Source organism: Schistocerca serialis, chromosome 11 (assembly GCF_023864345.2).
Source record: "Schistocerca serialis cubense isolate TAMUIC-IGC-003099 chromosome 11, iqSchSeri2.2, whole genome shotgun sequence".
NCBI classification, from domain to species: Eukaryota; Metazoa; Arthropoda; class Insecta; order Orthoptera; family Acrididae; genus Schistocerca; species Schistocerca serialis.
This window is the reverse complement of record NC_064648.1, coordinates 65,244,476-65,271,229: the sequence shown is the minus strand read 5'-3', so window position 1 is coordinate 65,271,229 and position 26,754 is coordinate 65,244,476. Positions and strand designations below refer to the sequence as shown.

General features: G+C 38.2%; 1 protein-coding gene across 1 annotated transcript in view; it reads right to left on the bottom strand.

The window, feature by feature from the left end:
* LOC126427263 (uncharacterized) overlaps positions 1-26,754 on the bottom strand; it is a 131,897-nt gene that overhangs the window by 21,998 nt on the left and 83,145 nt on the right. Inside the window, exon 7 of the mRNA XM_050089516.1 lies at positions 22,101-22,138. Within this exon, the coding sequence (XP_049945473.1) occupies positions 22,101-22,138 (38 nt within the window). The remainder of the gene's footprint in view (positions 1-22,100; positions 22,139-26,754) is intronic.

The window sequence follows — 26,754 nt, the reverse complement described above, 5'->3', positions numbered from 1 at the left end:
ATGCACAAATAATGTGAAAGATTGTAATAATAGATGTATACAACCTGCTATAGTACCTAGCCAATAGTTAGAAAATAAATGCCATCAAATATAAAAATAAATAAAAACAACAGAGTACAAATTAAAGGTTCAAGAAACACAGATGGAGAAAACTGCAGACCACAGTTATTGAGCAAAAATTTTCTGAATTCTAAGGAAACAGGCAATGCACTGTCCAGTGAAAGAAAATAGCAATATCAAGAGGCAGAGTGAGCTACAGTTGTAGAGCAGCAGCTTGTGTAAATTACAAGAAATTAGACATCGAGCTCACAAAAGAATGTCTAACACACAGACACTCTAACATTACAAAAATTACATTTCAGGAGAAGTAGTAGCATTAACCTGAAAGCATTTCTCGAGGCCTTGGGTAGTTATTCCCAAGTTAAGGGAATTGTGAAGTTCTGCAAAAAATTGGTGGTAAGTGGGAAAGGTACATCAAATAGGTCAAATTTCACCTTTAACCTTTAGGTTGCCTACATGTCAGGGCAATAATGCAATCAATGACCTTGAATGCATTACATAATTATGTCCCGCACCACCTCCTCTCTCTAGTCTCCAAATAACTACAGCAGAATATTCTAGCATGTATCGAAATGAAGTACCCAATCTCAATGTAACCCCAAACACGAGTCTTAGTTTTGCTCAATGGTATACATACAATCTGAATTTCTTTTGCTTCATCTTCAGAAATATTTATCCAGAAAATTACAAAAAAAGGTGTATTATCTCCTATACCCAACATCTAAATTATCATTATGTCTCTCTCTCTCTCTCTCTCTCTCTCTCTCTCTCTCTCTCTCTCTAACACACACACCAAGAATAGTTCCAGATCTCTGATTATGGACTCAAATTGGAACTTTGCACAAAAGAACTATTTCTCAAAGTAGGTAAGATTTCAAGTGTAAAACACATGGGGCAGTACCAATGTAACTTAATAGTTCTTCAGTACAAAAATATGCTTGGCTTGCACACTGGAAAACCAAGAAAAATTAAAGCACTTGCTGACAGTCAAAGTCCAACTTCTGTGCCATACTTTGATACTTTGCAAGGCATAGTGGAACTTCAAAAATGGCTCTAAGCACTATGGGATTTAACATCTGAGGTCATCAGTCCCCTAGACTTAGAACTACTTAAACCTAACTAACCTAAGGACATCACACACATCCATGCCCGGGGCAGGATTCGAACCTGCAACTGCAGCAGCAGCATGGTTCTGGACTGAAGCACCAAGAATCGCTCGGTCACAGTGGCCAGCATGGAGGAACTTCAAATTATGTTGTACCGCATATAAATTGTCTACATTACTTACTAAAATACACATTGCTGGCTTGTCGACACTATTGACGTAACTTAGAGGTCACTCTGAGTTGTTCAATCGTTGTACCATGCATTAAATTAATCAAATATTGGATCTGTAACATTGCCAAACACAGATGGGTGCTATTCCTATCTACCCTGTAGCATAAAATGCATCTGTGGGCGAGAATTACTGAAGTACACAATTTTTTTCTCATGTCTTAAATTCGTCAATAATCCTCCTTTAATTTGATGGCACAGTCAGCCAAACAGTACAGTGATCTGATGTCAGGGTATTTGTCATTTTTCAGGGCGACTGTTTTCCAGTATAAGCATTTTAGATATTATTGAGTGGGGCAATGATGGTCAGTTGACACGATGACTTGTTATACAGCATGTGTATTTTGAGAAATAATACAATTCTATTTTGGTGCAAAGTTCGATTTTTCTCCACAATTAGAGATCTATAATTCTGTGTGTGTGTGTGTGTGTGTGTGTGTGTGTGTGTGTGTGTGTGTACTCGAAATTATTTCTTATTTTGCTATAAAATTTTATTTTGGTGGTGAAAAGTTTGTATTTTTGAGATCATCTTCTCATATCTGTCTTCTTCCACCAAAGTGTTTATTTATGTTTTATCTCTATCTTAACAAGAATCTAGCCAAACGCCTTTGTTCCCTCTTAAGATGGTGTTTAGTCAATTGGTTTGTACAGTGGCTAAGTTGTCTGTTTTTTGATCATGTGTTCTGAGCAGTTTCTTGGTGTTATTTACTAACAGATTATACACAATACAGTTTAAATGTTTTATAGAGTCTTGGAAACATAATTCCAGTAGTTAAATATTACAGCTTTTCTCGGAATTTCAGTTAGTGCATAACCTCACAGAGCTCTAGTTAAAATGCATATAAAAAGCAATATTAGGCTGTTAATAACATCGATTAACTGGCCCACTAAGAGTTACACAAAATTGTGGGAGCCTTTTAGATAACACGCACATCAAAATAAGTTTTGCATCACCTCGGTTCCGGGAGTTCAGTAACCCGTACAGAAAACTGGAAGACAGATTAACATAAACATCATTTCTGCCCTTTTTACTGTTCATGAAAACCACACTTTGCATGTTGTACCACCACACAGTGAGACCTTCAGAGGTTGGTGGTCCAGATTGCTCTACACACTGGTATCTCTAATACCTAGTAGCACGTGCTCTGGCATTGATACATGCCTGTATTCGTTGTGGCATACTGTCCACAAGTTCATCAAGGCACTGTTGGTCCAGATTGTCCCACTCCCCAATGGCGATTCGGCACAGATCCCTCAGAGTGGTTGGTGTGTCATGTCATCCATAAACAGCCCTTTTCAATCTATCCCAGGCATGTTTGATAGGGTTCATGTTCAGAGAACATGCTGGCCATTCTAGTTGAGCGATGTTGTTATCCTGAAAGAAGTCATTCACAAGATGTGCACGATGGGGGCGTGAATTGTCGTCCATGAAGACTAATACCTCACAAATATGCTGCCAATATGGTTGCACTATCGGTTGGAGGATGGCATTCACATATCATAAGGCGCCTTCAATGACCACTAGTGGCATACTTCTGCCCCACATAATGCCACCCCAAAACAGCAGGGAACCTCCACCTTGCTGCACTCGCTGGACAGAGTGTCTAAGGCTTTCAGCCCAACCGGGTTGCCTCCAAACACGTGTCTAACAAATGTCTGGCTGAAGGCATATGCGACACTCATCAGTGAAGAGAAATTGATGCCAATACTGAGCGGTCCATTTGGCACGTTGTTGGGCCTATGCTGCATGGTGTCAAGGTAGGAAACATGGACCTCGCGATGGATGTTGGAGCGAAGTTGCGCATCATCCAGCCTATTGTGCACAGTATGACTCATAACATGACATCCTGTGGCTGCACAAAAAGCATTATTCAACATGGTGGTGTTGCTGTCGGGGTCCCCTCCAGCCATAATCTGTAGGTAGCAGCCATCCACTGCAGTAGTAGTACCCCTTCGGCGGCCTGAGCAAGGCATGGCATCATCAGTTCCCATCACTCTGTATCTTCTCCATGTCCAAATTACATCACTTTGGTTCACTCAGAGATGCCTGGACATTTCCCTTGTTGAGAGCCCTTGCTGGCACAAAGTAACAATGTGCATGTGATCCAACAGCTGTATTGACCATCTAGGCATGGTTGAACTACAGACAACACGATCCATGTACCTCCTTCCTGGTGGAATGACTGGAATTGATCGGCTATCAGACTCCCTCTATCTAATTGGCGCTGCTCATGAATGGTTGTTTACATCTTCGGGAAGGTTTAGTGACATCTCTGAACAGTCAAAGGGACCGTGTCTGTGATACAATATCCACAATAATGATCTATCTTCAGGAGTTCTGGGAACCAGGGTGATGAAAAGCTTTTTTTGATGTGTGTTTTTTCATTGACAAGAGTAGAGTCAACAGTGCTAGTGTAAGCAAAGTAATTTATGGCCTGTCCGACCATGATGGACAACTTCTTAAAGTCAATAACATTAGTCTGTGTGATGAAGTCTCCCACACCTATTGGTCCTATAGACTTACAAACACTGAAACTATGTCTGCCTTTAATTACCATTTGACACAGATAGATTGGGCTCCAGTGTATAGTTCATCAGATGTTTATGTTAAATTTAACCTTTTTTTAAATAAATTTCTTCTATGTTTGAAATGGCCTTCTCAAAAAAGACTTGCAGAAAGAACAATGAGGTTTCTTCCACTAAACCTCGGATTATTGAAGGTATTAAAATTTCTTGTAGGACTAAGAGGGAGCTACATGCCTCACTGAGAGTATGAAATGATCCCCTTGAAAGGTCTCACTATAAAATATATTGTAAAATTTGAAAAATGGTGATAAATCCAGGAGCTTGTATATTAAGTCTGAAATTGATAAATCCAAGAACAAAATATAAACAGTTTGGAATGTTATAAAGGGAGAGTGTGGCAAGAGTAACAAGACTGTTAATACCATAAAGATAATCTTTAATGATGAGGTAATTCATAATCCTCTAGCTGTATCCAACATATTCAAAAATCATTTCTTAACTGCAGCAGAAAATGTAGGTTGTACGGGTTTCTTTAATGCTGCTGTGTGTTTATTACAAAGAGCTAATCCCAACATATATGACCCAATATGTGTTGCCCCAGTCACTATTACTGAGGTTAAAAATACTATCAAGTCTTTAAAAAATAAAAATTCCACAGGTTTTGACAGCATTTCACCTAAAATTCTAAACCACTGTAGTGACCATATATGTCAAGTCCTGTGTCACATTTTTAATGAGTCTGCTGTCCCAGAGAGATTAAGGCTTGACATTGCGAAACCACTTTTCAAGAAGGGTGACAAAACCAATTTATCTAACTACTGCCCAATATCATTACCAAGTAGTTTCTCGAAAGTATTTAAGAAACTAATGTATACAAGAATTGTAGAACATCTTGGCAACCACAACACACTCAAAAGAAACCAGTCTGGTTTCCAAAAGCATAGATCAACTGAGCAGGATATTTATTATCTCACAAATGAAATTTTAGAGTCAATAAATAATAAAATGTCGCTATTGGAATCTTCTGTGACTTGTGAAAGGCCATTGACTGTCTAGACCACAACATTATCTTACAGAAGGCTAACACTTATGGCTTGAGAAGTGGCACTGGTAGGAGGATTGAATCATATCTACGAAACAGAAAACAGAAGGTGTAATTAATGATGTTTGTGATAGTCTTGTCTCATCAATTGGGGCACATTAAAGTATGGAGTGTCTCAAGGGTCCATTTTGGGACCCTTGCTTTTCTTATCTTCATCAATGATATCCCACTTTGTAGAGAACCTAGTGTAAATTTACTCATTTTGCTGTTGATACCACTATTCTGCTTGAAAGTCGAACTAACAATGACCTAGAAAATAAATATAATGCTGTACTTGTTGACATCCTACACTGGTTTAAGTGCAACGGACTAACTCTAAATCTTGAAAAAACTCAGTTTATGCAATTTCATACATCTCAGCAACAAAATGAAGTATGCCACTTAAACTGTTGTAAACTAAATATTCTATGCTGTGAATCACCTAAGTTCTTGGCATTCTAATTGACGGCAAGTTTAACTGGTCTGTGCATATCCTAGACCTACATAGAAGGCTAAGTGTGGCAACTTATGCCCTGCGAGTAATCACCCCCTTTGGTGATGTGGACACTATCAAAGCAGCCTACTTTGGTTATTTTTATTCTATCATGTCATATGGCATAATATTTTGCGGTAACCAGCCTTTAACCAAAAAAATATTTACTGCACAGAAGAGAGCTGTGAGCATCATGAGCGGTGTTCATCCAAGGTATTCTTGCAGAAATTTGTTCCATAAGTTACAAATATTAAGTCAACTCTCAATACATATTTTTTTCATCTTTGTTTCTAATAACCAGACTCTTTTTAAAACTAATAGTGAATGTCATGATCATGATACTAAGTCAAAAAATGATTTATATAGGAGTCTGAAAGATTTAAGTCGTGTGGAAAAAGGTGTTAATTATTCTGCCACAAGAATTTTCTACTTTCTTCCTTCAGACATTACCTACTTTTAAACATAAATTAAGAGAATACCTAATGGGAAATTCCTTCTACTCTCTTGATGAGTACCTGCAGATAAAGCAATGACTGACTTTTTCTAAATTGTCTATCCATTGGTACTTATATTCTTAAAACTATGTTTTAATGTGTTTTGCTCTGACTCAACTATTTAAGTTGGACAATGTACTACATTTTCTCTCTCAGTAATTGTTTGATGTTACTTGAGCTATACCTTAGACTCAAGTTTAACCATAAAGCTTACTCATCATTTTATAGCGCATTTCTATTACTTTCATATACATTTATTATATCTGTGTTATGTAATTATGACTTGTTCCACATCCTTGTGATTTATCACAAGAAAGGTTAATGGAATATGTGATAAATAATACATAAAATAAAAGATTGCATTTTTATAGTGTGAGTAATGATACATTATCTTCTTCCCCTAAAATGGCACTTGCTAAGGTGAAGCATTACCAAAAACTTGTAAAAAGCCTAGTGACATTACCTCATTCTAAAAACCACCAGTAACATGTTTTCAGACAGAAACGGTAACAATGTTTATGTATTTTAGATGAAGCTATATCACTAAACACTTGACACAAGCATCACATGTGTTGTTGACATACTTTTGTAACCTTCTAGTAGAATTAATGTTCTGACACTTGATAAGTACATACAACATTGTAGATGAGGAAATATTTAATGTCAGAGTCAGTTGTGCCTTGTACCGAGTGCGGGCCTAAACATGTAACAGACCACATTTTTTCAGTGGCTGGCAGCCATTCAGATGGCTAGTTATGCTGGCAGTCTACAGATGCCTATTTATCTGTGCACTTGCGTTCTTAGTGTAATATTTTAGCCAATATTTGTTTTGTGCAGTTAAAAGCTAGGCCAGATGTGTGTATGTATATTTCTTCATTTATGCCCAACATAAAAAATCAACAGATAGGTGATAAGGCACATCTCAATGGAACAGAAAAGCTGCAGAAAAGAAAACTGAGATTTTCTGTACTTGTGAACCAGTGCAATCTCAACATAGTTCAGTATGAAAATGCTTCTCAACAAATTGTATACACCACAGAAAATCTCTGCAGAATGTTCCTTCAACATGAAAGCTAAAGACACCGTGTGATGAATAAGACTGTGCTGAGGACACTTGATAACCAGGCAATCATGTGCTAACTCACTCAAAAGTGACTGAACGAAATGAATTGCATTTGTATGCAACCCACATAATGTAACTATCTCGCAAGTCCTCTGCTCTCTTTTCTGTACAGTCATTGGACTACAGAAAATCGTTACTCTGCTATCTTTTCTGTACAGTCATTGGACTACAGAAAATCGTTACTACAAGAGACCACAACAGATAGCTATTTATAGCTATCAATCTAGAGGCAAATTAATATTACGATAATGCAAATATCAGAAAACGTGTTATTAGAGGTGACATAGCCATGACACTTGTAAACTCATATTTATTACAGTAAGAGGCATTTCAAAAAACAAAGTTCAACTTGAAATTTCATCACAAACATTTTTGTATTGGACTGGGACCCAGGACCTCGATCCAGCTACTGTTGTGCCTCTTGACTGACCACGAAAGGTATTAAATCTGGTTTCAATCACAAGTAACAAAGTGTGCACTGGTTTGAATTTGAAATGACATGGCATAATGTTTTGTGTTGGATGGGGACTCGAACCCAGCAACTAATTGGATTGTTAACTAAGCACAATCAAATGTTAGAAATCTTACATTTTCACCAATATCGAGATTACTGAAAATAAAAGGACTAAACCAAAAAGTTTTGCCTTACTGGGATTCGACCTATTGTCGTCGACTTCTGGCGACAAATAGACTTTAAAAATCGGGTAATTTCACCAGTGGCGAGATGTTCACATATCTGAACTGGACATAGCATGACGTTAATTTCTGTGCTGAATGAGAGGCAAACCCTGCCCATGTCATAACTGTCGACTACACATGAACAGACACTAACTATCGGATTCCTTTTCACCAGTAACCAAGAGTGGCATGTTGAACACGAAACGATATGATGAAAAGATCCATATCTGACTGTGAATCGAAACCTGTACCAAACGTTATTGTAGAAAAAGCATGGAGAAGTGTTAAAAATCATAAGCATTTGACAACTGTGCACGTACTACAACCTGAAATGACATGATGAATATTTTTATGGCAGACCAGGATTCAAACAGAGATACGCGATCTTGAGAATTTCAGAAACTTGAGGAAACAAAAAAATGGTGGAAATGAATTTTCACAAACAAGTCAAATCCACCTAAAGGAGAGATTTCGAATCCCAGTTCAGACCAATATTTACAACATCTCAAATTGAGGTGCAATAAGAAATAAGTGACTTGTGACCTTACATTACGATAAAAAAACGCATGTAAGGATATGTGATGGTGGCAGAGTTTCTACCTGGCATGACACCCAACTCTGTCATGTCCCAACCTACACAGACAATCCTAAATGAGGTAGCGAAGGTTCAGAATGGCTCTGAGCACTATGGGACTTAACTTCTGAGGTCATCAGTTCCCTAGAACTTAGAACTACTTAAACCTAACTAACCTAAGGACATTACACACATCCATGCCCAAGGCAGGTAGAGAAGTGATGTCATATTTAATGTGGATTCGAAACCATGGTGGAAACCTACACTGTTCAACTTGCTTTACCACAGGTGAAGTGGTGTGTGTGTGTGTGTGTGTGTGTGTGTGTGTGTGTGTGTGTGTGTGTGTGTGTGTGTGTGAAAAACGATTACCTAATGTGTGACTCAAACGCAGACACTTAGCATGCAAAGCTAGAATCACTCCAAGAAACCACCAACCTTCACAGAGCACTCGCTCATGATTATGTCATAAAGAAGGATGCTGCACACAGAAAGAGAATTCTGATTGTCTAGAGGCTGATTACAGCCTGCTGGTTACATTAATTTCTTTGTTAATCCGAACAGCTGTCTTGGATACCCAATGTATACTTTTGACTAGGTTTTGTTATCATTAAAATAGAATCACATAACACCCAGCTGCACAAGCTGCGAACACGGTAGGCTGTAGAAATTTCTACTGGAAGTGTTGCTTTCCACTTGTGATTTTGGGCTGAAGTAACCATTATTTTATGGTTTACTTATAAATATGATGCAGTGTAAATGCAAAGGCCAGATATCGACTACATTTTCATCATTATGTTTTTGAACCACATTTCGTGGTAAAGACATACTGACCTTTTCATGAAGCATACTATGTGAAGACTATTGATATATTTAGTCCACCTGGGCCAAAATTACCTAAAATATTGAGAAGTGCACGGAGGACTCACACTCAGAGTTATGTACAAACTTCAAATGTGTTTACCAATAACAATAATAATAATAATAACAATAACTATTATTATTATTATTATTATTATTGTTTTGTGTGGCTCAACGCCATGGTGAAAGTCATTCAATGGACGTCACTTCAGTTAGTTAGGTATTCCTAACCTACCCCAGTTATGCAGTCAGGGAAAAGGGAGCTACAATTTAACTAAGGACTCTGCATTGTGTTGTTTCTGGTGATTCCGTACATCGTTCAGATGCTAAGGCTACATTAAAGTGAAAACAGAGAAAGTGGTGATCTGACAGAATCAGTCCCATTGTAATGTCTCTTGCAGCAGTCTCTCCGTTATATTTTCAGAAATTTTATAAATTATATAACTCAGTACATATCTCGAAATATCTCTTCTTATCTTACCGATTATCAATGCAAAGTAGTTTCAAGCCCAATTATTCCTTGGAGCGTCCATTTACTCCAGGGAATGGCTTCTCTGCTATCTATGTTTTCTCTTATGAAAAGAATAGTCGTGAAAGAAGGATGTATATGTATGTATTGTTGAGCTAGTCGCCATCTTGATGAGATTCTGTATGAGAAGGAATTCCATTGTCTTACACCATGACCTCTCAATTTCCACCCATGTACTTTACTGCTAGACCACCAGAACTGACATTTATGCACATTGTTCATTGAAAGGATTTGATGAGTGAGTTTGTGGTTATCAGAATACTTAGATGTAGTGATAAGCTTCAATTATTTACACTGCCAAGGGACAGTACACATCAGTATTTTATTTAAATTTCAACTCAGTATCTCTACATGTTCGCCAGAAATAGAGAAACATACAACAAATGGAAAAAAGTCAATAACTGAAGATATAAAACAGCATGACCACATGGGGGTCTGAACCACTTTTTGAACCACTAAGTTTGAACTTTATACACAGAAAACATATGTAGTTGCACAAAGATGATGTTTTGTGTTAAGAACTGCATACCAGGGGTGTGTGGGTGTGCCCATCGCAGTTGGCATCCATTTCAATATCTGAGATGCCTTGCTGTCTCAACATACAAAAAGTATGAAAGTAAATTGCAGCTACTGTAGTTACTGTACGAGAATGACTATCTACACTCTGCTGCCTTCACAGAAGTAACAAGTCAGGAGCTTGGCCGGAAAGCAACCCCTACTGAGCATTTTTTCTGATCTAGCACCCTCAACATTTATATTTCTCACCTCTTATCAAATAACTATAAAGAAATTTTATTTGTGGTCAAAAACGTACATTAAACCTGGATTGATGTGCCTTTGTTTCTACACTCATGCTCATAAATTACTGATAAATGCAGAATGTGGTGCCACACAATGTGGCACTACACAAAACTGGCGCTAATAGCATAGGCACATAGGGAACACAAGACACAGATCTGTAAGTCCATGGTATTGGTGATAAGTTGAGAAAACTGTCCCAAAACACATGTGCTACAAAACGCCACTGTTTCCTGTGCATGTACCCCAACATCAATATGAGATATGATCACCATGCACATGTACACAGGCCGCACAACAGGTTGGCATACTCTGGATCAGGTGGTCAAGCAGCTGCTTGGGTATAGCCTCCCATTCTTGCACCAGTGCCTGTCGGAGCTCCTGAAGTGTCCTAGGGATTTGAAGACACGCAGCGATACGTCTACCAAGAGCACCCCAGAAGTGCTCGATGGGGTTTAGGTCAGGAGAACACGTGGGCCATTCAATTCGCCTGATATCTTCTGTTTCAAGGTACTCCTCCATGATGGCAGCTCAGTGGGGCCGTGCATTATCATGCATCAGGAGGAAGGTAGGACCCACTGCACCCCTGAAGAGGCAGACATACTGGTGCAAAATGATGTCTCGATACACCTGACCTGTTACTGTTCCTCTGTCAAAGACATGCTGGGGTGTACATTTAGCAATCATAATCCCACCCCACACCATCAAACCACAACCTCCATACAGGTATCTTACAAAGACATTAAGGGGTTGGCATCTGATTCCTGGTTCACGCCAGATGAAAACCCGGCGAGAATCACTGTTCAGACTATACCTGAACTCATCTGTGAACATAACCTGTGACCACTGTTCCAATATCCATGTACTGTGTTCTTGACACCAGGATTTACGAGCTCTCCTGTGACCGGGGTCAGTGGAATGCACCTTGCAGGTCTTCGGATGAATAAACTATATCTGTTCAGTCATCTGTAGACTGTGTGTCTGGAGACAACGGTTCCAGTGGCTGCGGTAAGGTCACGAGCAAGGCTACCTGCAGTACTCCGTGGCTGTCTGCGGGCACTGATGGTGAGATATTGGCCTTCTTTTGGTGTTGTACACTGTGGATGTCCCTTACTGTAGTGTCTGGACATGTTTCCTGTCTGCTGTAATCATTGCCATAATCTTGAGATCACACTTCGTGGCACACGGAGGGCCCGTGCTACAACCTGCTATGTTTGATCAGCCCTCCAGTCACCTTAGTATTCTACCTCTCATAATGTCATCAGTATGTTCTTTGGGCCATTTTCAACAAACAGTCACCACACTTACTCTCTGCACCGTACTCAGACTTGCACCAACACACCTCTACATATGTGGACTGCTGCCAGCACCACCATGCGACGATTGCAGATCAAATGCACCGCATGGTCATACCCCATAAACCACCCACCAGAGCATTGTTTCACCATGTATCAGCATTATCCTTAATTTATGAGCATGAGTGTAAATCAGTAGCTCTCTACAGGCATAGAATCAAAAAACTGTGTTACCATTGTCAGGCAGTTTTAATTAATGGGGGGCTACATTATTGTTGATTAATTTCTCTCCTATCCTCTTTAGTTATATTCAGTAAACCAACAAGAAATACTATGAAAATATGCTCAGTTGTAATACAATTGAATTACATCTTGAATAATAACTTTTTGGCTACTTCTGGCTTTGCTTGTCTCTCATAAAATATAGTTTTATTTGTGTGTGTGAATTACAATTTAGCAGAATACACTCACAACGAAAGTCTAAGTTAATAAAACATATTACCAGAATATTCTGCACTTTTGAGCCCAGTGTGGTCCTTGCCTAGAAAAGTCTTGATCCTACCTGAGTGGCATTTCAGGATTACCACTAAAATACACAAACCTCAGATTGTGAGTCGATCCAAGAAGAAACCCAGCTAAATCATTCAATGCCACACACAATCAACTGAATTGTGTGCTGACAAAAACCTAAGATGAGTTTAGGTATAAGCAAACAAATCTTTTTAACAAGGATATAAGGTCACAATTTCTTCAAATTATCACCTTTATATCTATGAGGTAGTATATCAAAATTGCAAAAACACTAAAGATGGTGAAGCTAAGATTTCCTTAATGGTTCTCAACCTGAATGCTTAAAGCTCGGCAACGGGAAAAGTAAAAAGCAGACAAAATGTTTAGGTCTTTAGCGGGATACGGTCCTACAGCTAATGCAGCAACATCTCTCTCATTGTGGTATTGTTGTTTAATGGACATGATTAGTAATGTTAAACATGAGATCAGTTATAGATTTTGTGTGTAATGACTTTCCTGGAATCAAATAATAAATCTGACACCCAATCATTAACCTCCAGTGAGAAGCACTTACACTGTGTATCAGTAGTGACAATGACATACAAAGTGATTTTAACAGGACAGTTATGAACCACAACAGGAAGTAAATCATGATCACATTGTTGCCATTCATATTGCACAATGTTGTCAATTCATCATTAGACTAGCGAATGGAGAAATACTTTCTCTAAGCTGATGTGCTGAGCTGGCTAGCAGTTGGGAAGATGGTGTTTTGAAGACATGGTGAAGTCTACTCCTATCGCATTTACTTGCAGCTGAAATATCTGAATTATAGCCCAATGAGTTTTAACATTTTTGTAACTTAGATTTTGATATAAAGCATACTTATAAAAAAACAATATCCAGACTCATCAATTGCAACTCAAAAATCATAACTAAAGGGCAAGAGGCATTATTTGTACAGCCCCAGTCTTCAGAAGCTGTTGCAGCTATTTTTTTATGTCTTATGTGTACTGCAAACATGAAGCTTATCTAGTGAAGCAATTATGTTTTTTACCCTTCCATTACACTATTAACATTATGAGTAAACAACATTCTTTTTAGTATTATTCACTTAAAGCAGCAATAATAACTGTGCAAATCAGTAGGTTTTTCATCTTTAGATCTACATGGTACTGACTGAAAGTAGCAAAGAAACTTATGAGGGAGAAATTTTCTAAAAATTTCTTTACTGACTGTCAATATGCCTGAGTGTTACTTTGTTACAGAGAAGTAAAAATCTTGTCTCCAGCGAGATTTCAGCTAACAGCTACCACAGTATTCCCTTTGAAAGGTGAAGATCTTACCACTGAGCTAGCTGACAATGATCTCTCTTTGCCCCAGAGGCAGGCAAGGTGGATAGTTTGAAATGTAAAAGATGAGAGCAGTTGTAGTTTCAGGCTAGAACGAGTTGCCTGGACTCAAAACCAAATTCTGTAACTGTGTTACCATTACTTAAGTGAGAATCAGTCATAATATTTAATCGCAATGATAAGAAAATAATAAGTAAAGGTAGTATGATAATTTCCTGAATCTACATGAAGTGTCAAAGATCACAGTGTTGTCAAATACATTCAGGGATGTTGTCATGTTTCCAGCTAGTGGCAGGAAAAATGCTTCCATGAATAAACAGTATCTTGTGCATCTCTTATGTGCTTTTGAAAGATATGGCGCAGGTAGCCACCTAGTTAGCCAAATTAATAGGCCAGTGAATTACATTTGCATTTCGGTAACTAAGGGGCAAAGCTACATCCTATCTATGAATAGCTTTCATAAAATAAGAGTGGGGGAATTGTTTGGGTTGTCCAACTCTTCAAAAGCTGTTGTAATTATTTTTTCTCTCTTAGATGTACCACAAACTGAAAATCTCATTTGCTGGACATATTTCAACAGCAGCTGATCGTAGCATCATTATAACTCGTACTTAATGTTTGAAAGGGAAAAATTTGCAAAACTATATGTTAACTGCATTGACACCCTATGACCCCACATACAAGTGCACCTCATTACAAATGCTACATAATTTTTTTACACTGTCTATTGTTCGTTTATCTCAATGTAAATTCTTGTTGGGGCAAAATCCCTTTGGTTAAGAATTATTACTGTAAGAGTTAATATTGACAACCGTTTTGGTGATAGATTATCATTGGTGATAGATTATCAAAGTCCTTTGACAACAAATGAAATACTGAATTGAATTGACGGAACACTGAATCACATAAATCTAAACAAGGCATTTGGAGCAAATGACATTTCCTCAAAATTATTGAGATGCTCGGCAGGAAACACTACAATAAAACTATTCCACTGGGTACACAACATTTGTGGTACAGGAAAAATACTCTCAGATCGAGAAGAGTGTAATATCCAATGCTAAAGGTGGCAATTGCTGATAGATGAGACTATTATCGAATAATTGGTCTAATATGTCATAGTTGCAAAATACTGACACAAATTATTTACAGAAGTATCAAAGAAAAAAAGACTAATGGAAGCTGAGCTCAGGGAAGATCAGTTTCGATTCCAGACAAATGTCGGAACACGTGACCCAAGACGGGCCCTCTCTCAGAAGGTATGTTTAATGATGGCAAACTTACATTTCTAGCATTCATTGATTTTGAGGAAAGATTTGACAATGTTGACTACAAGATACACTAAATTCAGTAGGTAGAATGGATAAAATACAGGGACTGAAAGGTTATCTACCACTTCTATAAAAACCAGACTGAGATGGAAAGACATGAAGGGTTGTTGAGAAGGTAGGTAGAGTGTTGTCAATTCCTGAAATTATTCAATTGTGCAGTGAGCAACCAATCAAGGATACAAAGGAGAAATTTGCAAAGGAAATTTAAGTTAACAGAAAAATAAATAAAAACACAAAATATTGGAGAAGACAGTGTAATTCTGTCAGTAATAGCAAAAGCCTTAGAGGAACAGTTGAACTGAATGGATAATGTCATGAAAAGAGGTTATAAATATCAACAGAAGTAAAATAAGGATAATGAAATGTATCTCAATTACACCAGATGATTCTGAGGGAATTAAGTTAGGAAATCAGGCATTAAAAGTAGTAGATGAGTTTTGTTATTGAGGCAGCAAAACAAGTGGAGGTGGCTGAAGTACAGGGAATAGAAAAGGCAGGGTGCATGAGCGAGAAAAACATTTCTGAAAATGAGGAACTAGTTTACATCGAATATAAATTTAAATGTTTGAAAGTATTTGCATCAAGGGTAACCTTGTATAGAACTGAAATGTAGGCTATAAACAGTTCAAACGAGAAGAAAATAGGTGCTTTTGACACGTGGTGCTTCAGAAGAATGCTGAAACTGCTGATGAGATATTGAGGAGGTACTGAATCCATTAGGGAAGTAACGATCTTTTTTTACAACCTGAATAAAAGCAAGGATCATTTAATATGACGTCCTGAGGCATCAAGGAATCTTGATTTGGTAATGGGTGGTGGTGGTGGTGTTTTTTTTGTGTGTGTGTGTGTGTGTGTGTGTGTGTGTGTGTGTGTGTGTGTGTAGGGCAGGCAGGCAGGAAGAGACAGGGATGGAGGGAGGGAGGGAGGGAGGGAGCCAGGGAGGCAGGTTGGTAGTGGTAGCAAGTGACTGGCATACTTTGGACCCATGAAAGAGGGCAATGTGTTCTCCATGGCAATTAGTGTATTCTGGTTGTACAATTTCTGGTTGGGGACAGCCTTAATTGGCATTGTCACTGCATTTGACACACAATGCCAGCACATAACAATAGTTGGTGATACACTCAAAATGTTGGCATTTGTGACATTATTTTAAATGAAATAATAATACCTCCACACCCGTGTTACTTCATAGGGCCTTGTTCCCGTGCTCCCTATTAAGGGAGTCATAGCTTTCCATCACTGAATTTTGCTAATAAATTTAAAAAAAAATTATACTTGATTCCTGCACAAGGGGGAAGGAATACGCGGGGCCCACCAGTGTGGAAAGGGAAGAGGAAGTATATTTTTCAAAACTTTTTATTGAGAGTTCTTAATTCTTTGTTGCAATCTTAGATGCTGTGCAGATTGCCCACATTCTCCCATGGCTTCAGCACATGATGCTGACTTTTTAAGGTTCTCATAGTAAGAACTTGTTCACCCTCATTGGCTGGTAGGGTGCCATGAGTGGGTCATGTGGTGCAGGCACACATGAGAATGAGTGAAGATGCTACTATCTCTTGCTTGCTGGTGCCTGGCCAGCTAACACATACCTCTTCTGCTCTCAAAAGCCACCCAAAACATTTTGGTCTCAGAGGCAACCTCTCTAGTCAGTGGTTTTCTTCCCCCTAGGTGGCCCTTTTATGGAATAAATCCTTCAGAGTTCTTTTTGGAAACTGGCCAACTTTTCACTTACTTAACCGCACCAATCTGGATACCCATTCCATGCCCAATCCTTCCAACGTATACATATCCAATGCCAAATGTTTCATGTGAAAATCTGTGATTTGACATTGCTGTGTGACACCTAAATATTGTATCTATAACCTAAAATGTCAAAGTTTGGTCACTAATACTTACTGGACAATGTGATTAATTCTGGTGATTGTGCTACAAGTATTTTCACGTGCACTGTTCCTCTCATGAGTCTGTCACTGCATGTTATGGTACAGTGAAGTTCGACAAACACCATGTCTAACTAATGCTTGACTTTGTTCTCTTCTGAGTACATTTATCAAGGTGGATGTACATGTCTCTTTACCTGCACTAAATGTGATCTGTGGAACTGGAACTGGCCATCCACAACATTTTATTGCAAATAAAGTGAGAGGAAACACACTCAAATTTAGCTGTCATTTGCAATACATCACTCAGCACTACACTTTAGAGTATCAGTTTCTAGAACATCATTTCATTTCATCAAGCTCTGGAACATCATGATACATAAAACCAAATGCAACATCAAAAACAGGTGAGCAGTATGTCGAAACTTGATGCTCATGAAGCACTAATTCCACATATAAATGTAAGGGGGCTGTTTGTAAATTATTCTCCGATTGGCTATTTAAAGAAAAGAAAAAAATTAGATCATTTTTAATATAAAATTTGTACTTACCTGTTGACATTACTTCTCAACAGTCGCTACCAACACTCACATGTTTCTCATATATGACACAAGCTTCTTTATGCCTTCATCAAAGAATGGAGCTACCTGGTATTTCATTCCAGCCAGTTGTTGACAGCATTCCACAGTTCATCAACAATCACTGAGTGCTGTGCAGCCAGTTAGGCCTTCATCATTGAAAAGAGGTGTAAACTGCTTGGCGTAAAAGATGTGTAAACTGCTTGGTGTCTAGTCTGGACTATAGGGAGAGTGTCGAAAAACCTCCAGACAAAAATGTGAGTTTTCCTTCATTTAATTTGCAGTATGGGGTCAAACATTATTGGTTCCCTTATTAATGATCTGATGCTTTTGGAGAATTTTAAGTCTCTCACAGTATTCTCATGCATTATCCTCACAAAATTGGTTGTGAAAATTCGTTTACAATACTAAGTAACTGTGGACATCATTATAGAATTTGACAGCATCTTCCAGAATTTTTGGTCTTATTGAGAGAATGAATGTGCATCCACTATTTGGATTATTCCTTAGTTCCAGGATTTATGTACCTCATCCATGTCTCATGCCAATCATGATTTTGTTCACAATTGCCTCTCTGCATGGCAGTATTGATAGAATGTCAAGGATGAACACATTGTTTCGGTTTTGTGGACATTTGTCAGATATTTTGATAGACACCTTGCATAAAATTTATGATAAACTAACCTCTCTCTGATGTTAATAAGGTTGTCGTTGTTGTTGTTGTGGTCTTCAGTCCTGAGACTGGTTTGATGCAGCTCTCCATGCTACTCTATCCTGTGCAAGCTTTTTCATCTCCCAGTACCTACTGCAACCTACATCCTTCTGAATCTGCTTAGTGTATTCATCTCTTGGTCTCCCTCTACGATTTTTACCCTCCACGCTGCCCTCCAATACTAAATTGGTGATCCCTTGATGCCTCAGAACATGTCCTACCAACCGATCCCTTCTTCTAGTCAAGTTGTGCCACAAACTTCTCTTCTCCCCAATCCTATTCAATACTTCCTCATTAGTTATGTGATCTACCCATCTAATCTTCAGCATTCTTCTGTAGCACCACATTTCGAAAGCTTCTATTCTCTTCTTCTCCAAACTATTTATCGTCCATGTTTCACTTCCATACATGGCTACACTCCATACGAATACTTTCAGAAATGACTTCCTGACACTTAAATCAATACTGGATGTTAACAAATTTCTCTTCTTCAGAAACGCTTTCCTTGCCATTGCCAGCCTACATTTTATATCCTCTCTACTTCGACCATCATCAGTTATTTTGCTCCCCAAATAGCAAAACTCCTTTACTACTTTAAGTGCCTCATTTCCTAATCTAATTCCCTCAGCATCACCCGACTTAATTAGACTACATTCCATTATCCTTGTTTTGCTTTTGTTGATGTTCATCTTATATCCTCCTTTCAAGACACTGTCCATTCCATTCAACTGCTCTTCCAAGTCCTTTGCTGTCTCTGACAGAATTACAATGTCATCAGCGAAACTCAAAGTTTTTATTTCTTCTCCATGAATTTTAATACCTACTCCGAATTTTTCTTTTGTTTCCTTTACTGCTTGCTCAATATACAGATTGAACAACATCGGGGAGAGGCTACAACCCTGTCTTACTCCCTTCCCAACCGCTGCTTCCCTTTCATGCCCCTCGACTCTTATAACTGCCATCTGGTTTCTGTACAAATTGTAAATAGCCTTTCGCTCCCTGTATTTTACCCCTGCCACCTTTAGAATTTGAAAGAGAGTATTCCAGTCAACATTGTCAAAAGCTTTCTCTAAGTCTACAAATGCTAGAAACGTAGGTTTGCCTTTCCTTAATCTTTCTTCTAAGATAAGTCGTAAGGTCAGTATTGCCTCACGTGTTCCAGTGTTTCTACGGAATCCAAACTGATCTTCCCCAAGGTTGGCTTCTACTAGTTTTTCCATTCGTCTGTAAAGAATTCGTGTTAGTATTTTGCAGCTGTGACTTATTAAAGTGATAGTTCGGTAATTTTCACATCTGTCAACACCTGCTTTCTTTAAGATTGGAATTATTATAGTCTTCTTGAAGTCTGAGGGTATTTCGCCTGTTTCATACATCTTGCTCACCGGATGGTAGAGTTTTGTCAGGACTGGCTCTCCCACGGCCGTCAGTAGTTCCAATGGAATACTGTCTACTTCGGGGGCCTTGTTTCGACTCAGGTCTTTCAGTGCTCTGTCAAACTCTTCACGCAGTATCATATCTCCCATTTCATCTTCATCTACATCCTCTTCCATTTCCATAATATTGTCCTCAAGTACATCGCCCTTGTATAGACCCTCTATATACTCCTTCCACCTTTCTGCTTTCCCTTCTTTGCTTAGAACTGGGTTTCCATCTGAGCTCTTGATATTCATACAAGTCGTTCTATTATCTCCAAAGGTCTCTTTAATTTTCCTGTAGGCGGTATCTATCTTACCCCTAGTGAGATAGGCCTCTACATCTTTACATTTGTCCTCTAGCCATCCCTGCTTAGCCATTTTGCACTTCCTGTCGATCTCATTTTTGAGACGTTTGTATTCCTTTTTGCCTGTTTCACTTACTGCATTTTTATATTTTCTCCTTTCATCAATTAAATTCAATATTTCTTCTGTTACCCAAGGATTTCTATTAGCCCTCGTCTTTTTACCTACTTGATCCTCTGCTTCCTTCACTACTTCATCCCTCAAAGCTACCCATTCTTCTTCTACTGTATTTATTTCCCCCATTCCTGTCAATTGCTCCCTTATGCTCTCCCTGAATCTCTGTACAACCTCTGGTTCTTTTAGTTTATCCAGGTCCCATCTCCTTAAATTCCCACCTTTTTGCAGTTTCTTCAGTTTTAATCTACAGGTCATAACCAATAGATTGTGGTCAGAGTCCACATCTGCCCCTGGAAATGTCTTACAATTTAAAACCTGGTTCCTAAATCTGTGTCTTACCATTATATAATCTATCTGATACCTTTTAGTATCTCCAGGGTTCTTCCATGTATACAACCTTCTGTCATGATTCTTAAACCAAGTGTTAGTTATGATTATGTTGTGCTCTGTGCAAAATTCTACCAGGCGGCTTCCTCTTTCATTTCTGTCCCCCAATCCATATTCACCTACTATGTTTCCTTCTCTCCCTTTTCCTACACTCGAATTCCAGTCACCCATGACTATTAAATTTTCGTCTCCCTTCACAATCTGAATAATTTCTTTTATTTCATCATACATTTCTTCAATTTCTTCGTCATCTGCAGAGCTAGTTGGCATATAAACTTGTACTACTGTAGTAGGTGTGGGCTTCGTATCTATCTTGGCCACAATAATGCGTTCACTATGCTGTTTGTAGTAGCTTACCCGCATTCCTATTTTCCTATTCATTATTAAACCTACTCCTGCATTACCCCTATTTGATTTTGTGTTTATAACCCTGTAGTCACCTGACCAGAAGTCTTGTTCCTCCTGCCACCGAACTTCACTAATTCCCACTATATCTAACTTCAACCTATCCGTTTCCCTTTTTAAATTTTCTAACCTACCTGCCCGATTAAGGGATCTGACATTCCACGCTCCGATCCATAGAACGCCAGTTTTCTTTCTCCTGATAACGACATCCTCTTGAGTAGTCCCCGCCTGGAGATCCGAATGGGGGACTATTTTACCTCCGGAATATTTTACCCAAGAGGACGCCATCATCATGTAATCATACAGTAAAGCTGCATGCCCTCGGGAAAAATTACAGCTGTAGTTTCCCCTTGCTTTCAGCCGTTCGCAGTACCAGCACAGCAAGGCCGTTTTGGTTATTGTTACAAGGCCAGATCAGTCAATCATCCAGACTGTTGCCCCTGCAACTACTGAAAAGGCTGCTGCCCCTCTTCAGAAACCACACGTTTGTCTGGCCTCTCAACAGATACCCCTCCGTTGTGGTTGCACCTACGGTACGGCTATCTGTATCGCTGAGGCACGCAAGCCTCCCCACCAACGGCAAGGTCCATGGTTAATGGGGGTTTGCTTTTCAAATCTGAGTCATTTCATCAGGAAGTTCAGAAACTGTGCACTAACATATTGCACACAAAATTCCATCAACATGCTGCACAAGTTCATCACTCACATGTGAATGTCTTCCCTGACCATGATGATCATGCATATCTCTATGATCACCCTTGAAATTTCAGCACAACTCCTTCACAGCACCATCACTTACAACCCCATCACCATATACAAACCTAACTGACCATGAATCTCAGCAGAAAGTAAATGACAAGACATACCTTTCAACTGGCAGATATGCAATAACACCATTCATTTCAACTCCTTATTGCTTACAGATTGATGAACAGAACAAGGAGCTGACAATGTGCTTTTCAAAGTATGCCTTTGCAAACTGCAAGTGCCATGAAGCTAGAAGTGTTTGTCTACTTCCCATTGCCAATTAGAGATTAATTTATGACCAACCTTCATATTACGGATCATATTGCCTTGTAACATAGCTGCTTGTTGACAAAGCAATAAGTAATTTAAATAATCTGTATGTTGCATCCGATTTCCCATGAGACAATAGAAATCAGTACTTCTCAAAAACAAACATATGGTGTATAATGACGTCCTTACCGTATACTGCCTGGTACGCTTCCTTCCGATGCTCCCTCCTGAAATATTTCATTATATTATTATGCAATGGATGAAAAATGTATGGCAGTAAAGAAGAAATACAAACAGCACTCTACTGCTATTTAGACTCAATTAATAAATATGAATTACACTGCCTACTTCTTATGTGCACTTAAATTATGTTGCAATTTTTAGAGGACACAGAATGCATGCAAAAAGTTTTTAAAAATTACTTCCATCACAGATACACACCAAAAATTTGAGTGGTACAGTGCTTCATCACATCCACAGAGAAAAAAGTGCTCTCAAACTGTATATAAGATTCATGTCTGCTCACATATGCCTAAAGACGAATTTTATTGTCAATCAGTAATACATTCTCATGGAAAGCATCACAAGTGGTAATTTAGAAGGACGTGCACACTATCACATTTATATTACCACATGAAATAGAGGGAGGCTACCAAACAACCACTGGTTTTCAGAATGAAGCTTTCACTCTGTAGCGGTGTGTGTGTGTGTGTGTGTGTGTGTGTGTGTGTGTGTGCACGTGAGTGCGCGCACACTCTGTTTTGAAACTTCTAGGCACAACTTGTACCAGACCATGGAACACAAGGGAAAAGTTTCAAGGCCCAGTCAAACATACTTTTTTTAATCTGCAGGTAGCTTCCAGCTTATGCTTGCTCATCTTCCTGAAAATGTAAACTATTGTTTCAAATTTGATACACATACAGGGTGACAATTTTTGAGCTATATGAAAAAACGTGAATTAGTTACCAACAATGGCATGCAGACACCTTCTTCAACATGTAAACGTCATTACAGATATTCGGATTTAGGTTATGACATGTTCAATGTCTCTGCCATCCTTGGCGATGCTGTGGCGCAGGCGAATTGCAAAATTTTGCATGACCCACTGAAGTGTTGGAACATCAGTGCTGTTAATGACCTCCAGAATGGTAGTTTTAAGCTCAGCAATTGTTTTGGGATAATTGCTTAGTGGCATTTTCTCAAAATCAAATTGGGGTAACAAACCAAATAAATCTTAACCACAATATTAGTCTGTAAAGAGCCAGTAGTGACCACAGATCCATTGTACCAAATTTACCAGAAAATAGCCTTTCAAATTGATTCAAGCAATATGTCTCAACAACATATCAAAATCCACATCTGCACTGCACAAAATTCTTAATAGCCATGGCATGGAAACCACTGAAATCCATGCTGAAAAAGGTATCCTCTTCTACTGATCAGGTGCTCATAGCTCTTAAGATAAGCATTTCAGAGCCCATGTTTCTGGACTCTTTTTCTTGTTTTGGTGCAAGGAACCTGTTCTCAGAACCTGTGTAGGAAATTTAGTTACACATAGTACATCAGCATTATTGTACATTATCACAAAAAAGGAGAGGGAGAAGAAGAAAATTGAGAAAAAAAAACTGAATGCAAGGCTATAGATGAAGTGAGAAAGAAATTAAGCTTGTCAACAGCAAGCATTGTAAGTAAACAGAATAAGCTTGTTTCTAAAGAAGATACACAGCACATTTGTCATCCAGATATTTTCATTGCAATACAGATACAGAAATGAACAGGTGTAAGAAACCCAAAGAAATGCAGTTTCTCTGCAATGTGCAGCTGGAGAGAATAGCTCTCTTACATGAAAATGCAGCTAGCTCCTGATTACTTGGGTGCAGAGTAATTATCCAAAATGTTTGAAAAGGTAACATACAAAGCCTGAATTATTCTTTTTTAATTAGAATGAATATTTTCCAACAGAATACTGATTTCCAGTTGTGAGCAAGTGGACCACAAAAAATTTCCACAAACTGTCCAATAGTAATGGTTGTGAGCCAGGATTCTATCAATTAAGTGATACAGATCTAGTGAACAAAGTGAGTTTGGTATAAAGTGAGTGAAGATGAGCCTTTTGAAGACATGCTGAGAGTTAAGGGAAGAGATTTTTTTGACTATACCTATGTTTTCACACTATGGAAAATGAGAACCATAAACAGGAAAAAAGTGAACAAAACCATGGAATGTAGACTATTTCTCACAAGTGAATTGAAAGCCAGTGACAGAGTACACAGTGTGTTTGAAGAGTAACTTTGTGGATTAGTTGTCCATTTTCAGTGAGAAATGCTTCAGTTAAAAGTTTAATGTGACAAATATCATGCTTTGTAAATGTAGTGAATAGTAGTTTGTAGTACAGTCATAAGCATTTTGGTCCCCATTAATCCAGATTATTGGAAGCCTGCTGTAATTAGAAAATATACTAGAATACCCTACAAAAGTCTGTCACTGGATTTGGGGTTAATCCTTTACAGGAGACACTGTTCATTTTTTTCTTTAGGCTAAGCAATCTCTGGAGTTCATCAATATTAACAGTATAACTGATGTAGAATGCACATTTATAAGTTTGAAACCAAAACAAAGTCCCATATTAATTCAACAGCAGTTAGTCTATTTCAACAGTTCTAGACTTATGCAATGCTGTGCAGCAAATAACTTACTAACACATGGCAGACATATTATTTAAGATTGAAAAAAAAAAAAAACCTGTCACTGAAATGTCTCGATCCCACATTAATATGAAAATATGAATGATAAAGCAATGCACTTCCCACACCAACCAGACATTCTATAAATATGTAGCAGCATTGTTTGGACAGTTGAGACTGCAGTCACTACAGATAAGCACTGTGAATGGACATCAGCAATGTTTCAGCAAAAACCATAATGAAGAAAGCTGCCAAGAGTTGGATTTAGGAAAAACTGTGGATTTAATTAGTTTGTATGAGGAAAGGCCACTATTATGGAGTGTACAGCTATTGGCCTACATGAACTGAGATAAGAAGCGAAGTTTTTGGCTCAAATTTTTACACTGTATAACACCTCCACAAAAGTACCAGAATATCAACAATCTAAAGAAACAGAACAAGTAGTTCTATAACACAGAAACAAGTGAAGTTATGTTCAAAAGAAATTATTTTGGAAGTCTGAAAAATGACATTTTCCTTCAAGTAATATAGCTGTATTTACAACTTTATATAACATGGCAGTATTTGTTGATTATAAAGGGTGCTGAAGAACAGACATTCAGGAATTTATGAGTGGTTTCCTAAGTATATGCAAGAAAAAAATTCAAATAAATGTGTGTCTGGAAATGCTTTATTTATCTGAAATCCACCTTATTTGGCCTTTGAAGAAGTATGGGTATTTGATGAAATCTTATGCAAATTTATTTCATCATAATTGTCACTTTACCACATATTAAGAGTGTAAACACACCTGATGCAAGAAATATTAGTGACAAAAGCAGTCTGAATTTAACACTAATGGATTTATACAGAATTTAGAAATATTTCTTCCATCTCCATAGCTGCCATTCTCATAAAATTTCAATATTGATGTGGATCTTTGATCAAAAGCACTGCAATTCTCCAAAATCATTTTGCTGCTTAATTCACTCTTACCCAATATAACACACAGTCTTTTACGTATTTTCTTTGGCACTGAAAGTATAAAAATGCAGCTGCAGACTCGCATCTTCCATAAGAACCTCTTCCTTCACATGTAGAACTACAATGGAAAAATCTCACAGAGGGAGATCTCTGAGCCCTCACAAACACTCACTCTCCTGTGCATAAATGCTTCTGACATTTGCTCTTGCAAAATTCTCAGGCATTTACACAAAGTACTTGCAAGTGACTATTAGACAAAAATTACCAACGAAAATTTACCCCTACTGTAAATAATTCTGTAAGTACTAACTGTGAGCACCAAACTGTTTGAGGGGGGGAAAAAAAAAAAAAAACATGTGTGTATCCCAGTCTTCCATTATTTTCACTGACCAATCTTTGTTTCATTAAATACATCTACAATTAAAGAAGTCTGGAAATGCTTGTAATATTTCTCTCTGTTTTTAGTTGTTGCACAATCTGCCACCTTGTTAGATAAAAAGTAGTGTCTACCCAACTTAAGTTTTTATTTTGTATTCCTGATTCTCGCTATTTTTAATTATTTATTTTGCCACAAGTACACCACCTGTTCACACAGTATCCTCCTGAACACATTTAAAAAGTGCTTTCACTTAATTAACCACTATTTGTCATGTTCCTATTACCCTGTACTCAAGTTCTCTGACAATGGTATCTATTGCTGATTGAATAAGTACCAGTGTTGCACAAGTGCTTTCTACATCAGTCCATATCAGCCTCATTCTACATGTTTCTGGGCTTATTGCTTAATTTAATCAAGCATAAATCCCCTTCCCTGCATAAATTCTCAAAATCAGTTACGATTCCCTGCCCAAAGCCTCCTTTTCTCCAGCTTTGTGCACATTATATGACATAAAATATACTTTTACATAACTGATGTCATAAGATGCATAAAACATCAATATTTCTACAACAGCTGGTTACACTTGGCAACACTGTATTACATTAACACTTAGCAAATCACTTCTGTCTTGTATTAGTTTCACTGCACTAATGAATGTATCAACTTGCTTATGGAAGAGACCACACAGCATGAAGGAAGAAGAGAGAGGTAGCCTCCCAGAACTGACTGGATATGGTGAAACATGTTGCTCGTAGTTACTGCATGGCTACTGGAAAAATGTATGTTACTGAAGGAATAATTCAGCTGAAAGTAGAAG